This window comes from Panthera leo, chromosome A2 (assembly GCF_018350215.1).
Source record: "Panthera leo isolate Ple1 chromosome A2, P.leo_Ple1_pat1.1, whole genome shotgun sequence".
Classification (NCBI taxonomy): domain Eukaryota; kingdom Metazoa; phylum Chordata; class Mammalia; order Carnivora; family Felidae; genus Panthera; species Panthera leo.
Genome location: NC_056680.1, coordinates 20814821 through 20829206, shown reverse-complemented (window position 1 = coordinate 20829206; position 14386 = coordinate 20814821). Strand labels below are relative to the sequence as shown.

The 14386-nt window shown below is 57.7% G+C and overlaps 2 protein-coding genes across 3 annotated transcripts in view; one reads left to right on the top strand and one right to left on the bottom strand.

The window, feature by feature from the left end:
- Nucleotides 1-25: 25 nt before the first annotated feature.
- On the top strand, nucleotides 26-8952 carry BAP1 (BRCA1 associated protein 1). 2 transcript variants are annotated; one of them, XM_042929589.1, is made up of 17 exons: nucleotides 26-278; nucleotides 378-407; nucleotides 522-576; nucleotides 1557-1689; nucleotides 2066-2185; nucleotides 2632-2693; nucleotides 2777-2919; nucleotides 3176-3254; nucleotides 3713-3836; nucleotides 4117-4264; nucleotides 4766-4950; nucleotides 5430-5563; nucleotides 6082-6560; nucleotides 6669-6829; nucleotides 7105-7197; nucleotides 7321-7393; nucleotides 7580-8952. In XM_042929589.1, the coding sequence occupies exons 1-17, from the start codon at nucleotides 242-244 to the stop codon at nucleotides 7711-7713; spliced, it is 2190 nt and encodes a 729-aa protein (XP_042785523.1). In that variant the 5' UTR covers nucleotides 26-241; the 3' UTR covers nucleotides 7714-8952. The 2 variants fall into 2 exon arrangements, with proteins under 2 accessions (XP_042785523.1, XP_042785524.1); XM_042929590.1 differs by lacking the exons at nucleotides 26-278; nucleotides 1557-1689 and having other exon boundaries at nucleotides 372-407.
- A 510-nt stretch (nucleotides 8953-9462) lies between these two features.
- The window catches only part of DNAH1 (dynein axonemal heavy chain 1), a 75873-nt gene continuing 70949 nt past the window's right edge, over nucleotides 9463-14386 (bottom strand). Inside the window, exons 68-78 of the mRNA XM_042929583.1 lie at nucleotides 14121-14265; nucleotides 13706-13864; nucleotides 13494-13625; nucleotides 12940-13110; nucleotides 12675-12854; nucleotides 12422-12598; nucleotides 11665-11835; nucleotides 11377-11507; nucleotides 10675-11026; nucleotides 10149-10383; nucleotides 9463-9629 (exon numbers count right to left, since the gene is read on the bottom strand). Coding sequence (XP_042785517.1) covers nucleotides 9508-9629; nucleotides 10149-10383; nucleotides 10675-11026; nucleotides 11377-11507; nucleotides 11665-11835; nucleotides 12422-12598; nucleotides 12675-12854; nucleotides 12940-13110; nucleotides 13494-13625; nucleotides 13706-13864; nucleotides 14121-14265 — 1975 coding nt within the window. The 3' untranslated portion in view covers nucleotides 9463-9507. The remainder of the gene's footprint in view (nucleotides 9630-10148; nucleotides 10384-10674; nucleotides 11027-11376; nucleotides 11508-11664; nucleotides 11836-12421; nucleotides 12599-12674; nucleotides 12855-12939; nucleotides 13111-13493; nucleotides 13626-13705; nucleotides 13865-14120; nucleotides 14266-14386) is intronic.

The following is a 14386-nucleotide window of genomic DNA, read 5'->3' as shown; positions in this document are numbered from 1 at the left end:
CCCGCCCTTCCGTGCGAGCGCCAGGACCTCAGGAATCGATTCCGCGGCAGACAATCCCAGAGGCGGGGCGGAGAGCGTCGCGCCGTGGTGACGTAGTGTCGCCGGCGCGGACGGGTGACGCTAACGGGGCCCGTTGTCTGTGTGTGGGGCTAGGGGCCCCGGGGCGGCGGGGGCTCCCGGCGCGGGCGGCGGGGTGTCGGGAGGGCCTGGACATGGCGCTGAGGGGCCGCCCCGCGGGAAGATGAATAAGGGCTGGCTGGAGCTGGAGAGCGACCCTGGTGAGGAGGGTGCCGGGCGGGCCGGGGGCTGGGGAGGCCGGGTGGGCCCGAAACGCTCCTGCCTGACCACCAACCCGCTCCTCTTGTCGCCCCACCCAGGCCTCTTCACCCTCCTGGTGGAAGATTTCGGTAAGAGCCTCTCCTACCCGTCGGATCCGGGCTTTGGCGGGGGGGCCCACTTCTGTGCCCTCGCACCACAGCCAGGGGCTGCCTTTCCCGACTTCTTTCCTTCCCTGATCGCAGGTGTCAAAGGGGTGCAGGTGGAAGAGATCTATGACCTTCAGAGCAAATGCCAGGGGTGAGTGGCTTGGTGCCAGCGCCTTCCCGTACATCCTGAGGGCAAGGGAAGGGCCGGGCGATGAGTTACCCTCAAGGGAGGTAGTATAGGAATCACAAGTTATAAAATCTCATACATGGAAGCACCCCTCGGTTTTGGGTTCCCTCCTGAACAAGTGGATATTTTTGTTTTATCCCAGTCTTCAGCACTTCCCTGTATGTAGTAGTCCGTCCCCCCCCCCCCCCCCCAAGTACAAATCTAACCATCCTTTGGAGTACAGTTCAGCTGCCTTTTCTGGTCTTAGAGCAGGAAGGCAGCCCTTTTTCTTGATTCAGGTCACGCAGTGCCTGCTGTAATTTATTAATTGCTGCTTTCACGTGCCCGTGTGCGGTGGCTTTAATCCCTTCACAAAGGTTTTGATTGGTTGGTGTGTGGCATCTGAGGAGGCCCCTTCTGGGTGACCAGCCTCACTCAGGGCCTTTGTCTTGGTGGTCCTACAGAATAGAGGTATGGAGGGACTACCATGCATGAACGGAGAGGTCTGTTTTTATCTCCCAGAAAAGAAGGGACTGATGGGTGTTCCTTTGCTTTCTTGACTACACTGGGGCCCAGGCCTTGGGGTTCACAATGAGAATTAGTGTTCAAATTCCTCCATCAGAATTTGTCTTCTTGTTTCACTTTCTGTCCTACCCTGTCCTGGGCCATGCGCTCCAGCTTTTCATCTCTTATCCCAGAGCCACAGACTTCATGAGGACACAGGATGTACCTCTGGAGCATCACAGCCAGAAGCTGAGGCTTGACTCTGCCTGCAGCAGGCTCATGGGGTGTGAGGGCTCAGGGCCACTTTAGGCAGTGTTGGGAAGAAGCCAGGGTAGAGGTGGGATCACGGGAAGGGCACCTGAGTGGTAACACGGTGCATGGGAATAGGAGGGAAAAGAAAGAGAATGCTGATTGCTTTCCCCCACTTGGCTGGTCTAGCTCTGCCCCTTACTTTTCCCCAGCCCAGTGTATGGATTCATCTTCCTGTTCAAATGGATCGAAGAGCGCCGATCCCGTCGCAAGGTCTCTACCTTGGTGGATGATACGTCTGTGATTGATGATGATATTGTGAATAACATGTTCTTTGCCCATCAGGTCTGCTCGGCTCTGTGTTCCAACTGGAGGGTGGGATGCTGCTATTGTCTTTGCCTGGGACATGGGAGTGGGGGAAAGCAGAAGGAGATAGGCAGATACCAGGAGTGGTGGTTATAGAAGTCCCCTGGCAGAAGGTACTGAGCTCTTATTCATTAAAAAAGGGAGTATCTTTAGAGCAGCGTGGTGTCTGAGTCCACTCTGTATGTCCTCAGACACCTGGTGGGTATTTAGTTGAATGAACAAATGTTGGATGGAGATGAGGGAAGTTGATGAGTTTTGTTATCCAGATATGACTGTCCCTCTCTGGGTCCCCATTCGTAATGAGTATGGCTTGGGGTGAATGACTCTGTATGAGTGACTGTTCTTGGTTTCACAGCTGATCCCCAACTCTTGTGCCACTCATGCCCTGCTGAGTGTGCTCCTGAACTGCAGCAATGTGGACCTGGGTCCCACCCTGAGTCGCATGAAGGATTTCACCAAAGGCTTCAGCCCTGAGGTAAGCTGCAGTGCCTCAATCCTGGCTCATAGCTTGCTGGGCAGATCTGACTCCCAGTGCTACCACATTGCATTTGACACTATGAGGCCATTTCCTTTTCAAGTGACGTACATTACATTGACCCTTAAATTTTAGGCCCAATTGCCAGGAAGGACTGAAGGAAGAAAGGAACATTCCTTAAGTGACACTATGTTGGGACTTTCTTTGTCAGGTCTTTATCAGGCCATGTTATTCTCCACTGTCCGCTCATTACCGTGTAAGACTAACCCCATCTTTCTGGGGCTCCAGAGTTCTTTCCTGTCCACACTAACCTTTCAGGATCCCATCTATGCTTCTTCAGGCTCCTAAAAATGCCTCCAGGCCTGTTCTTTTGAGCTTTGCTTCCCACCCAGAGGCCCACCCACCTGAGAAATTGTTTTGATGTTGTCTTATTTTCTTTTCTCTAGAGCAAAGGATATGCGATTGGCAATGCCCCAGAGTTGGCCAAAGCACATAATAGCCATGCCAGGTGTGTGGGAGCTGTGGGAGCTGATGGGAGTGGGGGTGAGGAGCGGTTGTCTCATCCTGGGCCCTGAGTGTGTTCTTCCCTAGGCCTGAGCCACGCCACCTCCCTGAGAAGCAGAATGGCCTCAGTGCAGTGCGGACCATGGAGGCATTCCACTTTGTCAGCTATGTGCCTATCACAGGCCGGCTTTTTGAGCTGGATGGGCTGAAGGTCTACCCCATTGACCATGGTAGGCACTCTGGGCTCGGGGCCCATTTTCTGCTTACCTTCTAGGGAGCTAGGCCTTAGGGTCCTCAGGTGTTGGGACCCAGTGGCAGGGGGCTGGGTGTTGAGGACATCTGTCTCTGGCTGGATGGCACCCTGCACTGCACTGCCTGACTACCCCAGACTCCCTGGCTCAGCTGCTCTCCATCTTCCTTTCTGCTCCTGGCCGGCCCAGACTCAGGGCTCACCACCTGCTGATTCCTCATCTTGGTCTTCCCTAGGGCCCTGGGGGGAGGATGAGGAGTGGACAGACAAGGCCCGGCGGGTCATCATGGAGCGTATCGGCCTCGCCACCGCAGGGTAAGGGCTCTGTGCTTGCCCTACCCTCTGGAGCTGTGCCCCCATCGGGAGGGCCACAGAAAAGGGAAGGCAAAGAGAGGCCAAATGACTCATGCAAGGCCACATGATGAGTCCGGCCAGGTCAAGCTTAGATCTTGGGCTTCCACCTCCTTGCCCAATTTCTCACCCAGGCTGCCTATGGCCTGCTTTGGGACAGGCTGGGGAGGGGCAGGCCTTGTGGAGCCCTATGTGGTCCAGTGTCCTGGCTCACTTCCTGACAGGCCCCTCACACAGCTCCTTGGAAGGCACCAGGTGCTCAGGTGCCTGGTGTGCATTGCTAGCTCCTGCCCGCCTGTTGGGGTGGGACCTGCACCTCTGGCTGTAGTTGTGACTTCAGGGAGCCCTGCCAGATTGTTTGCCTCCACCTGATGGTGGAGCTGGGTTGGGAGCTGCTCTCACGGCCGCGGCTGTGACTGCAGGGAGCCCTACCATGACATCCGCTTCAACCTGATGGCGGTGGTGCCCGACCGCAGGATCAAGTATGAGGCCAGGCTGCATGTGCTAAAGGTGAACCGTCAGACAGTACTGGAGGCCCTGCAGCAGGTGGGTACCCCTCATGCCATCCCTCTTCCCCGCACTGGGGCATGTGTCTCTAGTTCCCAGATCACTCGTTATTGTGGGTCTGTTGAGCTTCAAGTGACCTTTGCTTTCCTTGTGGAAAAGCTGGGACTTGGGGTGAGAAGGGAGTATAGGTTCTAAGAGGAGATTTGTGTTTGTCTGTTGTATTTCCTTGTGAGCAAACAGGTAGAGCCAAGGCCTTTTGCTGTCCAAGGGAGTGGCTGGGGTCTGCCTTCACTCCTCTGAGCTTGGGTTCTGTTCTTAGCTGATTAGGGTGACGCAGCCAGAGCTGATTCAGACCCACAAGTCTCAAGAGCCACAGCTGCCTGAGGAGTCCAAACCAGCCAGCAGCAAGTCCCCTCTGGCGCTGGAGGCAGGCAGGGCCCCAGCAGCCTCTGAGGGCACTCACACAGGTACCAGTGATCTTGGGGCCTCCTTTTGACCTCAGAGCAACCCCATCATAGCTTGAGCTGGGAGACCCAAGCAGAGCAAGTCTTTTGTGTGGAGGCACTTGGGCAGTGGTTCAGATGCTCCTATGGGAGGCATGAAGCTCGGTGCCTACAGCCCTCTCTCTTTGGAACACGGAGGGAGAGCAGTCCTTCCCTAAAGAAAGGCACCTGAAAGGGCTGACATCACCACAACCCCTGAGCCTTCTCTATAATAGATACTCCCTTTTTTGGTTTTCTGAAGAGGCGTTTTTCTTTCTGCCTCCCTTTCCCATCTCGTCCTTCTCGTGTTGCTGTGGGCCCATGACCTAGAGCTTGCGGGCTCTCATCTCACCAACTAGCTCCCCTCTCCTCCAGCAAGGGAGGAGGAAGCAGTGCTGTGTCACGACACTGGGGAGACGGTGGGCTGGGGACAGGTTTTCTTGAGGATCTGGCTGAAGGTCCTGCCTGTGCTCCTTGCCCCCTTAGATGGTGTGGAGGACGTGGCTGGTTCATGCCCCCAGGCCCCAAGCCACAGCCCTCCCAGCAAACCTAAGCTGGTGGTGAAGCCTCCAGGGAGCAGCCTCAACGGGGTTCCTCCCAACCCCACTCCCATTGTTCAGCGGCTGCCGGCCTTTCTGGACAATCACAACTATGCCAAGTCCCCCATGCAGGTGAGCTGGGAGCACCCTTGCAGGAGCCCCTCCAGGATTCTCTTGAGAGGCTGCAACAGGCAGTTTCTTCACATGGTTCCTTGGTGTTCACCCTATACCTAGGCCTAGGTGGCCAAATTCCTCTGCTACCCAGAAGCCTCCATAGGGGCTTAGAGAAGCAGAGAGAACTCCGACTCTCAATCCACCCACACAGCAGTGAGGCAGAATGTTTAGGGCATGTTCCTGGGTACTACTCAATGAGTTAGGTTGGGAAAATAAAGGTATGTATTTCAGAGAGCTCTGTTTGTCTTAGAAGCCTTGCATAGGCAGGTCGTGTAGGTGGGCAGCAGCCTCCTCAGGAATTGAGTGGGCTGTGGAACACCCGGGGTTCAGTGGACTTGACCTGGAGAACCGTGTTGGCTTTCTTTCTGGTTGTGAGTGCTGTGCCCAGGCTGGGCTAACTGGCCCCTGCTTATGGCTGCCCTGGCTCTCTGCCCCAGGAGGAGGAAGACCTGGCAGCAGGTGTGGGCCGCAGCCGAGCTCCAGTCCGCCCGCCCCAGCAGTACTCGGATGATGAGGACGACTACGAGGATGATGAGGACGACGATGTGCAGAACACCAACTCTGCCATCAGGTCAGCCTCAGCTCTGTAAGGCTTCAAACTCTTAGTGCTGCAGATCCTATTCTTGAACGTTCCAGCCCACATCTGACGTTGCCCTTTAGCAGACAGCACTGAGCACCCTGCTGAGTGCAGGGTCCTGTGGAAGGCTGGCATGCAGGGCCTGACTCCAGGTCCCAGGTCCCCAAGACTCGAGGAGGGCTTGGGGAAGTGCTGAAGACATTTAACCAGACCACAAGGCATGTCCTGTTGGGAGGTGGTCTTTCGGCTAGGCCTCAAGGGATTGGATGGAGCAGGGATGGAGGAGATGGGGTGGGGAGCAGCTTTGTCAGAAGACAAGGCACTGGCAAAAGGCCACAGTCAGGCAGCTGGAATAGAGGTGTCCTTTGAGGACACGTGGCTATGGCTGTGGAGTGTGAGGAGCTGCAGTGCTGGTCCCTGGAGGCCAGGATGTGTTCAGGGCCATTCTGGGCACTGCTGGGTGGGGTCATCTGGCCCCTTCCCTTGGCTCACCTCTCCTTGGGGCCCCCTAGGTACAAGCGAAAGGGGCCAGGGAAGCCAGGACCACTGAGCGGCTCTGGGGATGGGCAGCTGTCAGTGCTGCAGCCCAACACCATCAATGTCTTGGCCGAAAAGCTCAAAGAGTCCCAGAAAGACCTCTCAATTCCTCTGTCCATCAAGACCAGCAGCGGGGCCGCGAGCCCAGCCGTGGCGGTTCCTACACACCCGCAGCCCTCGCCCACCCCCAGCAACGAGAGCACGGACACAGCCTCCGAGATTGGCAGTGCTTTCAACTCACCTCTGCGGTCGCCCATTCGCTCAGCTAACCCGACGCGGCCCTCCAGCCCTGTCACCTCCCACATCTCCAAGGTGCTTTTTGGAGAGGATGACAGCCTGCTGCGTGTTGACTGCATCCGCTACAATCGTGCTGTGCGAGACCTGGGTCCTATCATCAGCACAGGCCTGCTGCATCTTGCTGAGGATGGTGTGCTGAGTCCTCTGGCACTGACAGGTGGGCCTGGGACTGGCTCACTGACTACTTGGCCAGAGGAGGGAGGTGGCCAGGTGACCGCTAAGTGTCCTGCACTTTGATGAGTCTTCTCGTGCCTTCTGTTCCCAGAGTGTGGGAAGGGTTCCTCGCCCTGCAGCAGACCAAGCCAAGGCAGCCAGGGCTCCAGCAGCCCCGAAGAGAAGGAGGTGGTGGAATCTGCAGACGGCAGAGAGAAGCCTGGGTTGGCCAGGCCCGGTGAGCCCTTGAGCGGGGAGAAGTACTCACCCAAGGTGAGTCCCTCTGCGGCTTTCTCATCTAATCTTGTCAGCGGGAAGGGTCTGCGGCACTGCCGCCCAGGTGCTGGGGCCTTGGTTGGAGTTCTGGTGTGAAGGTTGAAGCCAGGCGCCAGGAAGCCTGTTTGGGTTGGGAAGCGGCAGGGGCCTTGGTAGGCTTTGTGGACTCTGGCTGCTCATCCTTGCCTCCAGCTGCCTCCTGGTTGGGTGGGGGGGGGGAGCTTTGATGCTGGCCAGCACCCCCTCAGGAGTGCACTGCGGGGTTTTGACAGGAGCTGCTGGCACTGTTGAAGTGTGTGGAAGCAGAGATCGCAAACTATGAGGCCTGCCTCAAGGAGGAAGTGGAGAAGAGGAAGAAGTTCAAGGTGGGTCATCTCTCCAGCTGCTGGACCTCTGCCGGGGTCTTCCCAGAGCTGTGACTTCCCCAGGTCAACTGCTGGCTGCTCTGGGGAGATGGGCTACAGTGTTTTCATCCTTCTCTCCCACAGATTGACGACCAGAGAAGGACCCACAACTACGATGAGTTCATCTGTACCTTCATCTCCATGCTGGCCCAGGAAGGTGAGGGGACTCACTGCATGCCCTGCTTAGGGCCATGTCCCTCAGGCCTCTTTTGGGGCTTGAGCAGACTGTGGGGCTCAGGATGCGCAGCGAAGAGCCTCAGCTCTTGCCCTGAGGCCGTGGCCCGTTAAGAGGGTGGCTGCTGGGCATCCGGCCATCTGTTTAAGGGCCTCTGCCTCTTTGTAGGCATGCTGGCCAACCTGGTGGAACAGAACATCTCGGTGCGGCGGCGCCAAGGGGTCAGCATCGGCCGGCTCCACAAGCAGCGGAAACCTGACCGGCGGAAACGCTCGCGCCCTTACAAGGCCAAGCGCCAGTGAGGACTGCTGGCCTGTACTCTGCAGCCCGCTCTTGCCGCATGGCCCTCACAAGGGCCCCTTTCCTGCCCCACTCCCCCTCTTCCCAGTATTACTGAATAGTTTCAGCCGGAGAGCTCACACCCCAGGAATGGGTAGGCTGGATTCCCCGCAATGTGTCCCAGGGCCTGGCAGGGCAGGGCAGCCCCACAGTGCTCCGGAAGCAGGAGCTGGAGCTGGGGCATAGTGCGCTGCTGCAGCTTCCTCCACAGCCGGCTGTGGAGTGGCAGGACCTGGCCTTTCTGCCTCGGCAGCAGAGTATATATTTTACCTACAGAGACGTCTATTTTTCTGGGCTCTAACCCGTCTTGCCACCACTGTGTTGACATAGCCAGCTTCCTGACTGTGTTCTTTCCGACAGTTGTCATCCTGGTGGGCCCAGGTCCCTGCATCATGCCGGGGTCATGCCTGCAGGGTCACAGCCAGAGGCCTGGGGTAGGGGGGCATTGGGTCCTGCTGCTCTAGCCCCAGCCCCCAGTCATTGCGAGGAAGCCAGGTCTACTCTTCCTTCCCCCTGGGAGAGCTCCAAACTCAGGAACCCGGCTGCTGGGCTGGATTGGGAGTGGGGTGTCCTAGCTGGGGTGGGCGAGAGGCCTGCTGGGGTCCCATGGCCTGAGCAGAGAGAAGTGTTTGAGCTGTTTGTTGACCTCTAAACTCCCTTCCTGGCTTCAGCCGGGCTTGTCAAGACTGCTTTCTGCAGCAGGGCTCTGGGCCGCTTTGCCTTCAGTGTTGTAGCCCTGGCAATGGGCTCTGTCCCTGGAGCCTGGGGTTCAGAGGAGCCTCTGCCCAGCCCCTCAGTATTACCATGTCTCCCTCCTCTTAGGGATAGCAGAGACTGGGCTGCTTCTAGGAAGCTGACCCCACTCGTCTGTCCCTGCCATGCCAGCTTCCTCAGCCTCTGCAAGGCACTCAGGGTGGGGGACAACAGGACTGAGACAACCAGTCGGAGCCTAGTGTTTCCAGAGAGCCCAGTGCCAAGGGGCAATGGGCCCAGCACTGTCTCGAGCTGGGCCCCAAACATAGCCCCATGGTCTTTGCCAGATGGCTTTGAAGGTGATCTAAGCAGGCCCCTTATCTGTACATAGTGACTGGGGCAGGGATGGCTGGCCAGTATAGCAGCTGCCTCTCTGTGCTGAGCACAGCCTGACTTCTCTGGCCCCTGTAAATATTGGATCAATGAATGAATAAAACTCTCCTAAGAAATGAAGTCTCCTGTGGTTGCTGGCCTAAGATTTATAGGCTAGACTGGTGGGAGTAAGGACCCAACCAAACCTGGGCCCAAGGCCCTGAGACCAGAGAGGTGAGAAGGATGCATTCTCAGGGCCTAGATTCTTGGGACCCTAGACCCAGGATTTAGGACCTGAGTTGAGGAGGGGCTTTGTAGGGGCTGCGGAACCTGAGGAGTCGTGTGCAAGGTACACTACAGGAGGAGAGAGCCATGGTTTTCATCCAGTTCTGATGGCCTTGCAACCTGAACAGATGCTGGGGCCCTGGGTTGAGGAGGCAAGTCCCTGGAGGGACCCCCTTGGAGGGCTCTGCTCTATGCTTGTTGCATTTGGACAGGCCCAGCAGGTCAAAGCTGCTACCTCTGCCACTTTCCCACTGCTAAGCACATTCACTCTTGAGGCCGCCTCAGCCCCTGACCCTCACCGTTTCCCTGGCAGTCAGTCCTGCGGAGGGGCACTGATCTAAGCAGCTAAGGCTCAGCTGGACTGCTTAGAAAACAACTTTAATGGCTCAAACTCTTTTGTCTTGAGTCTAGTAGTCCAGGGCACAGATGAGGGCCACCCCACGCTTTATCCAGTGTCGCTGGGGCTGGTCGGAGGGGATCTCCACAGCAATGATGTAGTTGGTGGAATGGCCTGTGGTTGATAGTGTTCCTAGAGCAGGCAAGAAGTGGGGAGGGTTAAGTTGTCTGCCACAAGAGCAGAAACGGAAAAGGCAATGGACTCAGCAGACTGAGCTGGGGACAAGCAGGGGTCCTGACCCAAGAGAAAAATCTGCCTGGTGAATGGGTCTGGCTAAGGCTTAGGTCTGCCCAGGGTTATTGTGCCGACAAGTGAGGACAGCAGTGGGAGAGTTGATGGCACTGCTCTTTTCCTTCTTGGACCCAGCCCTGGCTCCACCTCTCCCCCAAGCCTTATTTACCCCCCTAAAACTTCTTTGGCAGGCTGGGGCTCCCAGGACCCGGGTGGGTCTGCTGAGGGAGGCAAGAGGATGGTGAGCTCAGGGGCCACTTCCCACAGACTGAGCCCAAGCCCTGGGTATTCCCCTGCCTGCTGGTGGTCCAGCTCTGTCCTGGCCCGGTCACTGTCAGGAGTGCTGACTGGCCTCTGTGGCCCAAATCTGGGCCCTCACCTGTGGCGTATGCTCCCCCCCACCCCATCCCGGGCCCGTACCGGCTCGGGTCAGCGTCTTGTAGATGGGGCACAGGTAGAAGTCCTGGTCCTGGATCTTGCGGTTGGGTGTAGGCAGGAGCCAGATGACAGCCATTTCTGTGTATAGCTCCTTGGGCCGAGATTCGGCCAGCTGGAAGGCCTCAGGGTCCCAGCGGGCCCCTTCCAGGAACAGTCCATGGATGTAGCACCCCTCTTTGGGCCTTTTCTTGAGCTCTGACACCGACTGGCGCATTACCTGTGGTGGGCACACAGACAGGCCCCCACATGCATGAACACTTGGAATCTGGGTTAGGATTTGGGTCCTGAGGCACGAACTCCCTCCTGAGAGCCTTGCCTGCCCACCCATCACCCACCACTTTAGCTGGTGTCCTACTCCTAGGGATTTTCGTGGGGCTCATGGCCTCTTCTGGCTTGGCTCTCCCTGCTCCCCAAACCCTACTTGGGGCTCCCAACTGGCAGTCAGCTGTGGCCTTGGCACCCTTCCTGCCTGGGCCATACCCTGGCCTGACCCTGGCTATGTGCAAACCTTGAAATCAAACGAGATGGTGTCAATGGAGATAACAGACTTGCGGGCAAAGTTCTGCAGTGTTCCTGTCAGGAAGGCCTGGGGGAAGAAGAAGCCACTGATCCAGAAGACGGCTGGGATGCCCCCTTGGATCCAGGTCTGCAGGAAGTCCAAGCGTTGCATCAGGTCCATGACCCATGAGGACAGTGGCTTGAGCGAGGGGTAGGCCTTAGCTTTCCAGAGCTCAGGCACAGTGTTGTTGTACAGGCTGGTAGCCATCAGCTCCAGCTGTGAGGACATCACCACCAGCCCTTTGAGTGCCTTGAGCAGGTCTCGCAGCGTCTGTGTGATCACCTGCAGCAGCCGGTTATACCTATAGGACCAGTGGCAAGGAAGCAGACAGTGGTCGGGGCCATGTGGCAGTATCTGAAATTTCCCCAGTTGTAAGCCATCGACTGAAAAACAATGGCAGAACATGGGGGCTAAGAGCATAGAGCTGGGTCGGGCAGCCTGGGTACCCATCTCAGCTCTGGTTCTTAGCAAATGTGTAATGCTTTTGGGCCTTGGTTTACTCATCTGTAAAGTGGGAACGATACAATGTGGCTGAGTTAGAGGGTGGGCTTCTAGCACTTGGCATGGCACCTGGCCCGTAGTAGCTGTGCTGTCATTTTTCTACAGCCCAGTGGCATCATAACCCAGGACTGGGGGTGGCAGGAGGATTACCGAATGACCTCCTGTACTAGCACTGTGTTCATTGACTCCTCATACAGCACCGGGTACTTGGCTATCACCAACTGCAAGTTGATGGGCTCAGGAGTCTGGAGCAGAATACTGTTGGCCACATCCTCCACTATCTGTGGGGGCAAAGGGACACAGGAAGTCAGGGCCAGCCCCTTCATTCTTGCAGGATTCTATATGCAAGGAGTCCCTTCCCCCAGGGGAGCAGGCAGGATAATGAGTGGGAGACTGGCCCTGCCCAACCCGTGGCTCCTTTCCCCTGCTGCCACCTACCTCCTCCCGGCCCTGGCCACCCATGGAGGACGATTTGGGCTGCAGCTGGATGATGGCACCGAGCAGGGCATAGGTCTCATTCTGGGCGAAGGTGATGTTGGCGTTGTCATGCAGGCCAAAGATCTCAGGCATGTCATTGAGAGGGAGGCCCTTGATGTAGGAGACGTAACCCTGGAGGGTGGGAGAGCCGCCGCTGCAGCCGGTGGAGGGCGCTCCAGTGGATCACAGCTCCCACCTGTCTCCCCTCATTGTAATCCTTACGCATTTCCCTCTCCTTAGGGCCGCGTGGCTTCTGAGGCACTGTGTGGGTGGCCTTTGCTTCCCTCCCAGCCCTCTTCTTGCAGCCGTCTGCTCCCTGCTCCTTCATTTGGCTGCTCAAATCAGTCATGCCTCCCTCCTTATTTGATGACCTGTACTCTGAACACCCAGCCCAGCCCTGGCCGGCTCCTCACACCTCTTAGCTGAAGCACCATTTCCTCTGGGAGCCCTCCCTGCCTGCAGAACCTGGGCCAGCCTATGACCTTGGAGGAGCTGCCCCTGCCTCCACTGGGTAATTACACTCAGGCAGTGACTGAGAGGCCAGAGTTCACCTCTCCCCACACAGCCCGAGCTCCAGGGGGCAGGGACTGGGTCCACCCCCCTCACCGTGCTGTCTTTGTGGGGTGGAGTAATCCATGAAAAAGAGCTTGCTGCCCAGGTGTTCATGGCACCCCAGAAGCCCAGCCTGGCAAGCTGCCAGCCCTTGGGGTATGCTCACGTTGAGGTCGTAGGTAGGCTGGATCTGGTGGTAGATGCCTGACGCGCTGTAGCTGTGCTCGTGGAAGAGCACAGACGGGCTGTAGTAGTCTTCCAGGATGTTCATGACGCAGCGACGGTCCCAGTCGTCAGTGACGCGGCCTCCATAGTTGATCTCCCCGGCCGTGTACTTGAGGACCTACAGGGTGGGTAGGTGAGGGCCCCCACAAGCACCCAGCGCCACCCTCCCTGGCCCCAGCCTGTCCTCGGCCCACCTTGTATGGGATGTCATCATACTCGTCCAGGAACATCTTGAGTTGGCTGATACAGATGCGCAGGTCCCCATCTGTGAACTCATAGGGGATGTTGAAGCCCAGGGGCCCAAACTTGCGGCGCTCCAGCGCATTCCCATGGAACAGGCACAGGGACAGCAGCAGGGACTTGAACTCCATCACCTGCGAGAAGCAGTGGGGGCAGGGGAGTGAGGGGCGGGGCTGGGTCTGGAGCACGTAGGGTGGGCACGCACCCAGTGCCCTTCACCTTGCGGCAGGAGTTGAGGAAGTCGTCGCTGAGGCTGCTGTAGGACTTGAGCAGGTTGGCCTTGACACCGCGTGGTGGCTCAATGGTCATCTTGGAGCCGTTCTGCAGGATGGACACTGGGAACTTGCTGCTGGGCAGGCTGGTGAGCCACAGGCGGAAGTCCCGGTGCACCTGGCGGCCACGCTCCATGTGAGCACCGAGACTGCCCCACACCAGGTTCCCTCCCACCAGGAACCTGGGCCACCTGTAGTCTGACCCGGCTGCTCAGACCACTGATTAAGAATATGGGCTTTGGCAAGTCCCAGGATCGTCAGTCGTGGGTGAACTTGGGCATGTCACTTCACCAGTGGTAACGGTAATTAGGGGAGCCACTTAGAAGATGAATCTAGCTGAGGCCTGTTTCATATGTCACTTCCTGAGTGCTCACTGTGTGCCCAGCTGGGCTGAGTGCTCTGTGGGACAATCTCATTAAGCCTCGTCAGTCCTGGATGGATGTGTTAGTAGTCCCTTCAGCAAAGGAGGTCTTTGGATATGTGGCAGGCAGGGCAGTGCACCTTATCAGGATTAATGTGCTCAATGAGGCGCTCCAGGGCTGGCATCCAGCTGGGTGCCAGGTGGCAGTTCTGGAAGAAGACCCACTTGCCCCTCTCTATGGAGCTGCGCATCATGGCTTCTGCCCGAGGGCCCTGTGGGGCAGAAGTGCTGAGTGGTGAGGTGCCAACTGGCCCAACCCCCAGGGCCCCACCCCTGCCCACCCTGTCCTTACCTGGCCCTGGCCCAGAGAAATGGCAGAGAGCTTCTTGGAGAACTTCATCTCTTCAGCAAACTTGTAGAGGTCAGCAGCGGGGTCAGTGCCAGGCGACAGCACAAAGATGAGGGGTGTGGTGGAGCTGGAGTCTTTGAACACCACTGACAGGTTAGCTGTCTGCAAGTTAGGGAGAGATGCTGAGTCACCTGGGGCTGAGGAAGGGCAGGGACCAGGGCAAGGCAGGGGGTCCTGGGGCTTCTAGAGAGCTTTCAGAGAAGCTTCCTGGTGGGGCCCGGAGCCTCCCAGAGTCTTTGGAGGGCATGACTATGAGTTCCACCCTGACCATGGCTGCAAAATGGTCTGTGAAGGTGTAGCCAGTCCCCTGGGACCCATAGGTGGGGATAGGTCCAGGGCACTGGCTGATGGCACTTGCCTGGGGCTCAATGAAGCGTGGTTCCAGGTTGGTGGCCACGAAATCCTGCATGGCATTGGTAACCTTGTCCCCACGCAGGCAGCGGAGAACCAGCAGCTTCTGGAACTGGTCCAGGTACTCATCCCAGATGCCAGGCAAGGGCTCCCTGCAACAACGCCCATGTCTCCCTGAGAGCTGACCTGTGAGGGGGTACTGGCCCCAGGGACTCTGCCGGCTGGATGGCCAGGGAGAGTGGAGTGCCTGGAGGGTACATGGCTGGGAGCACA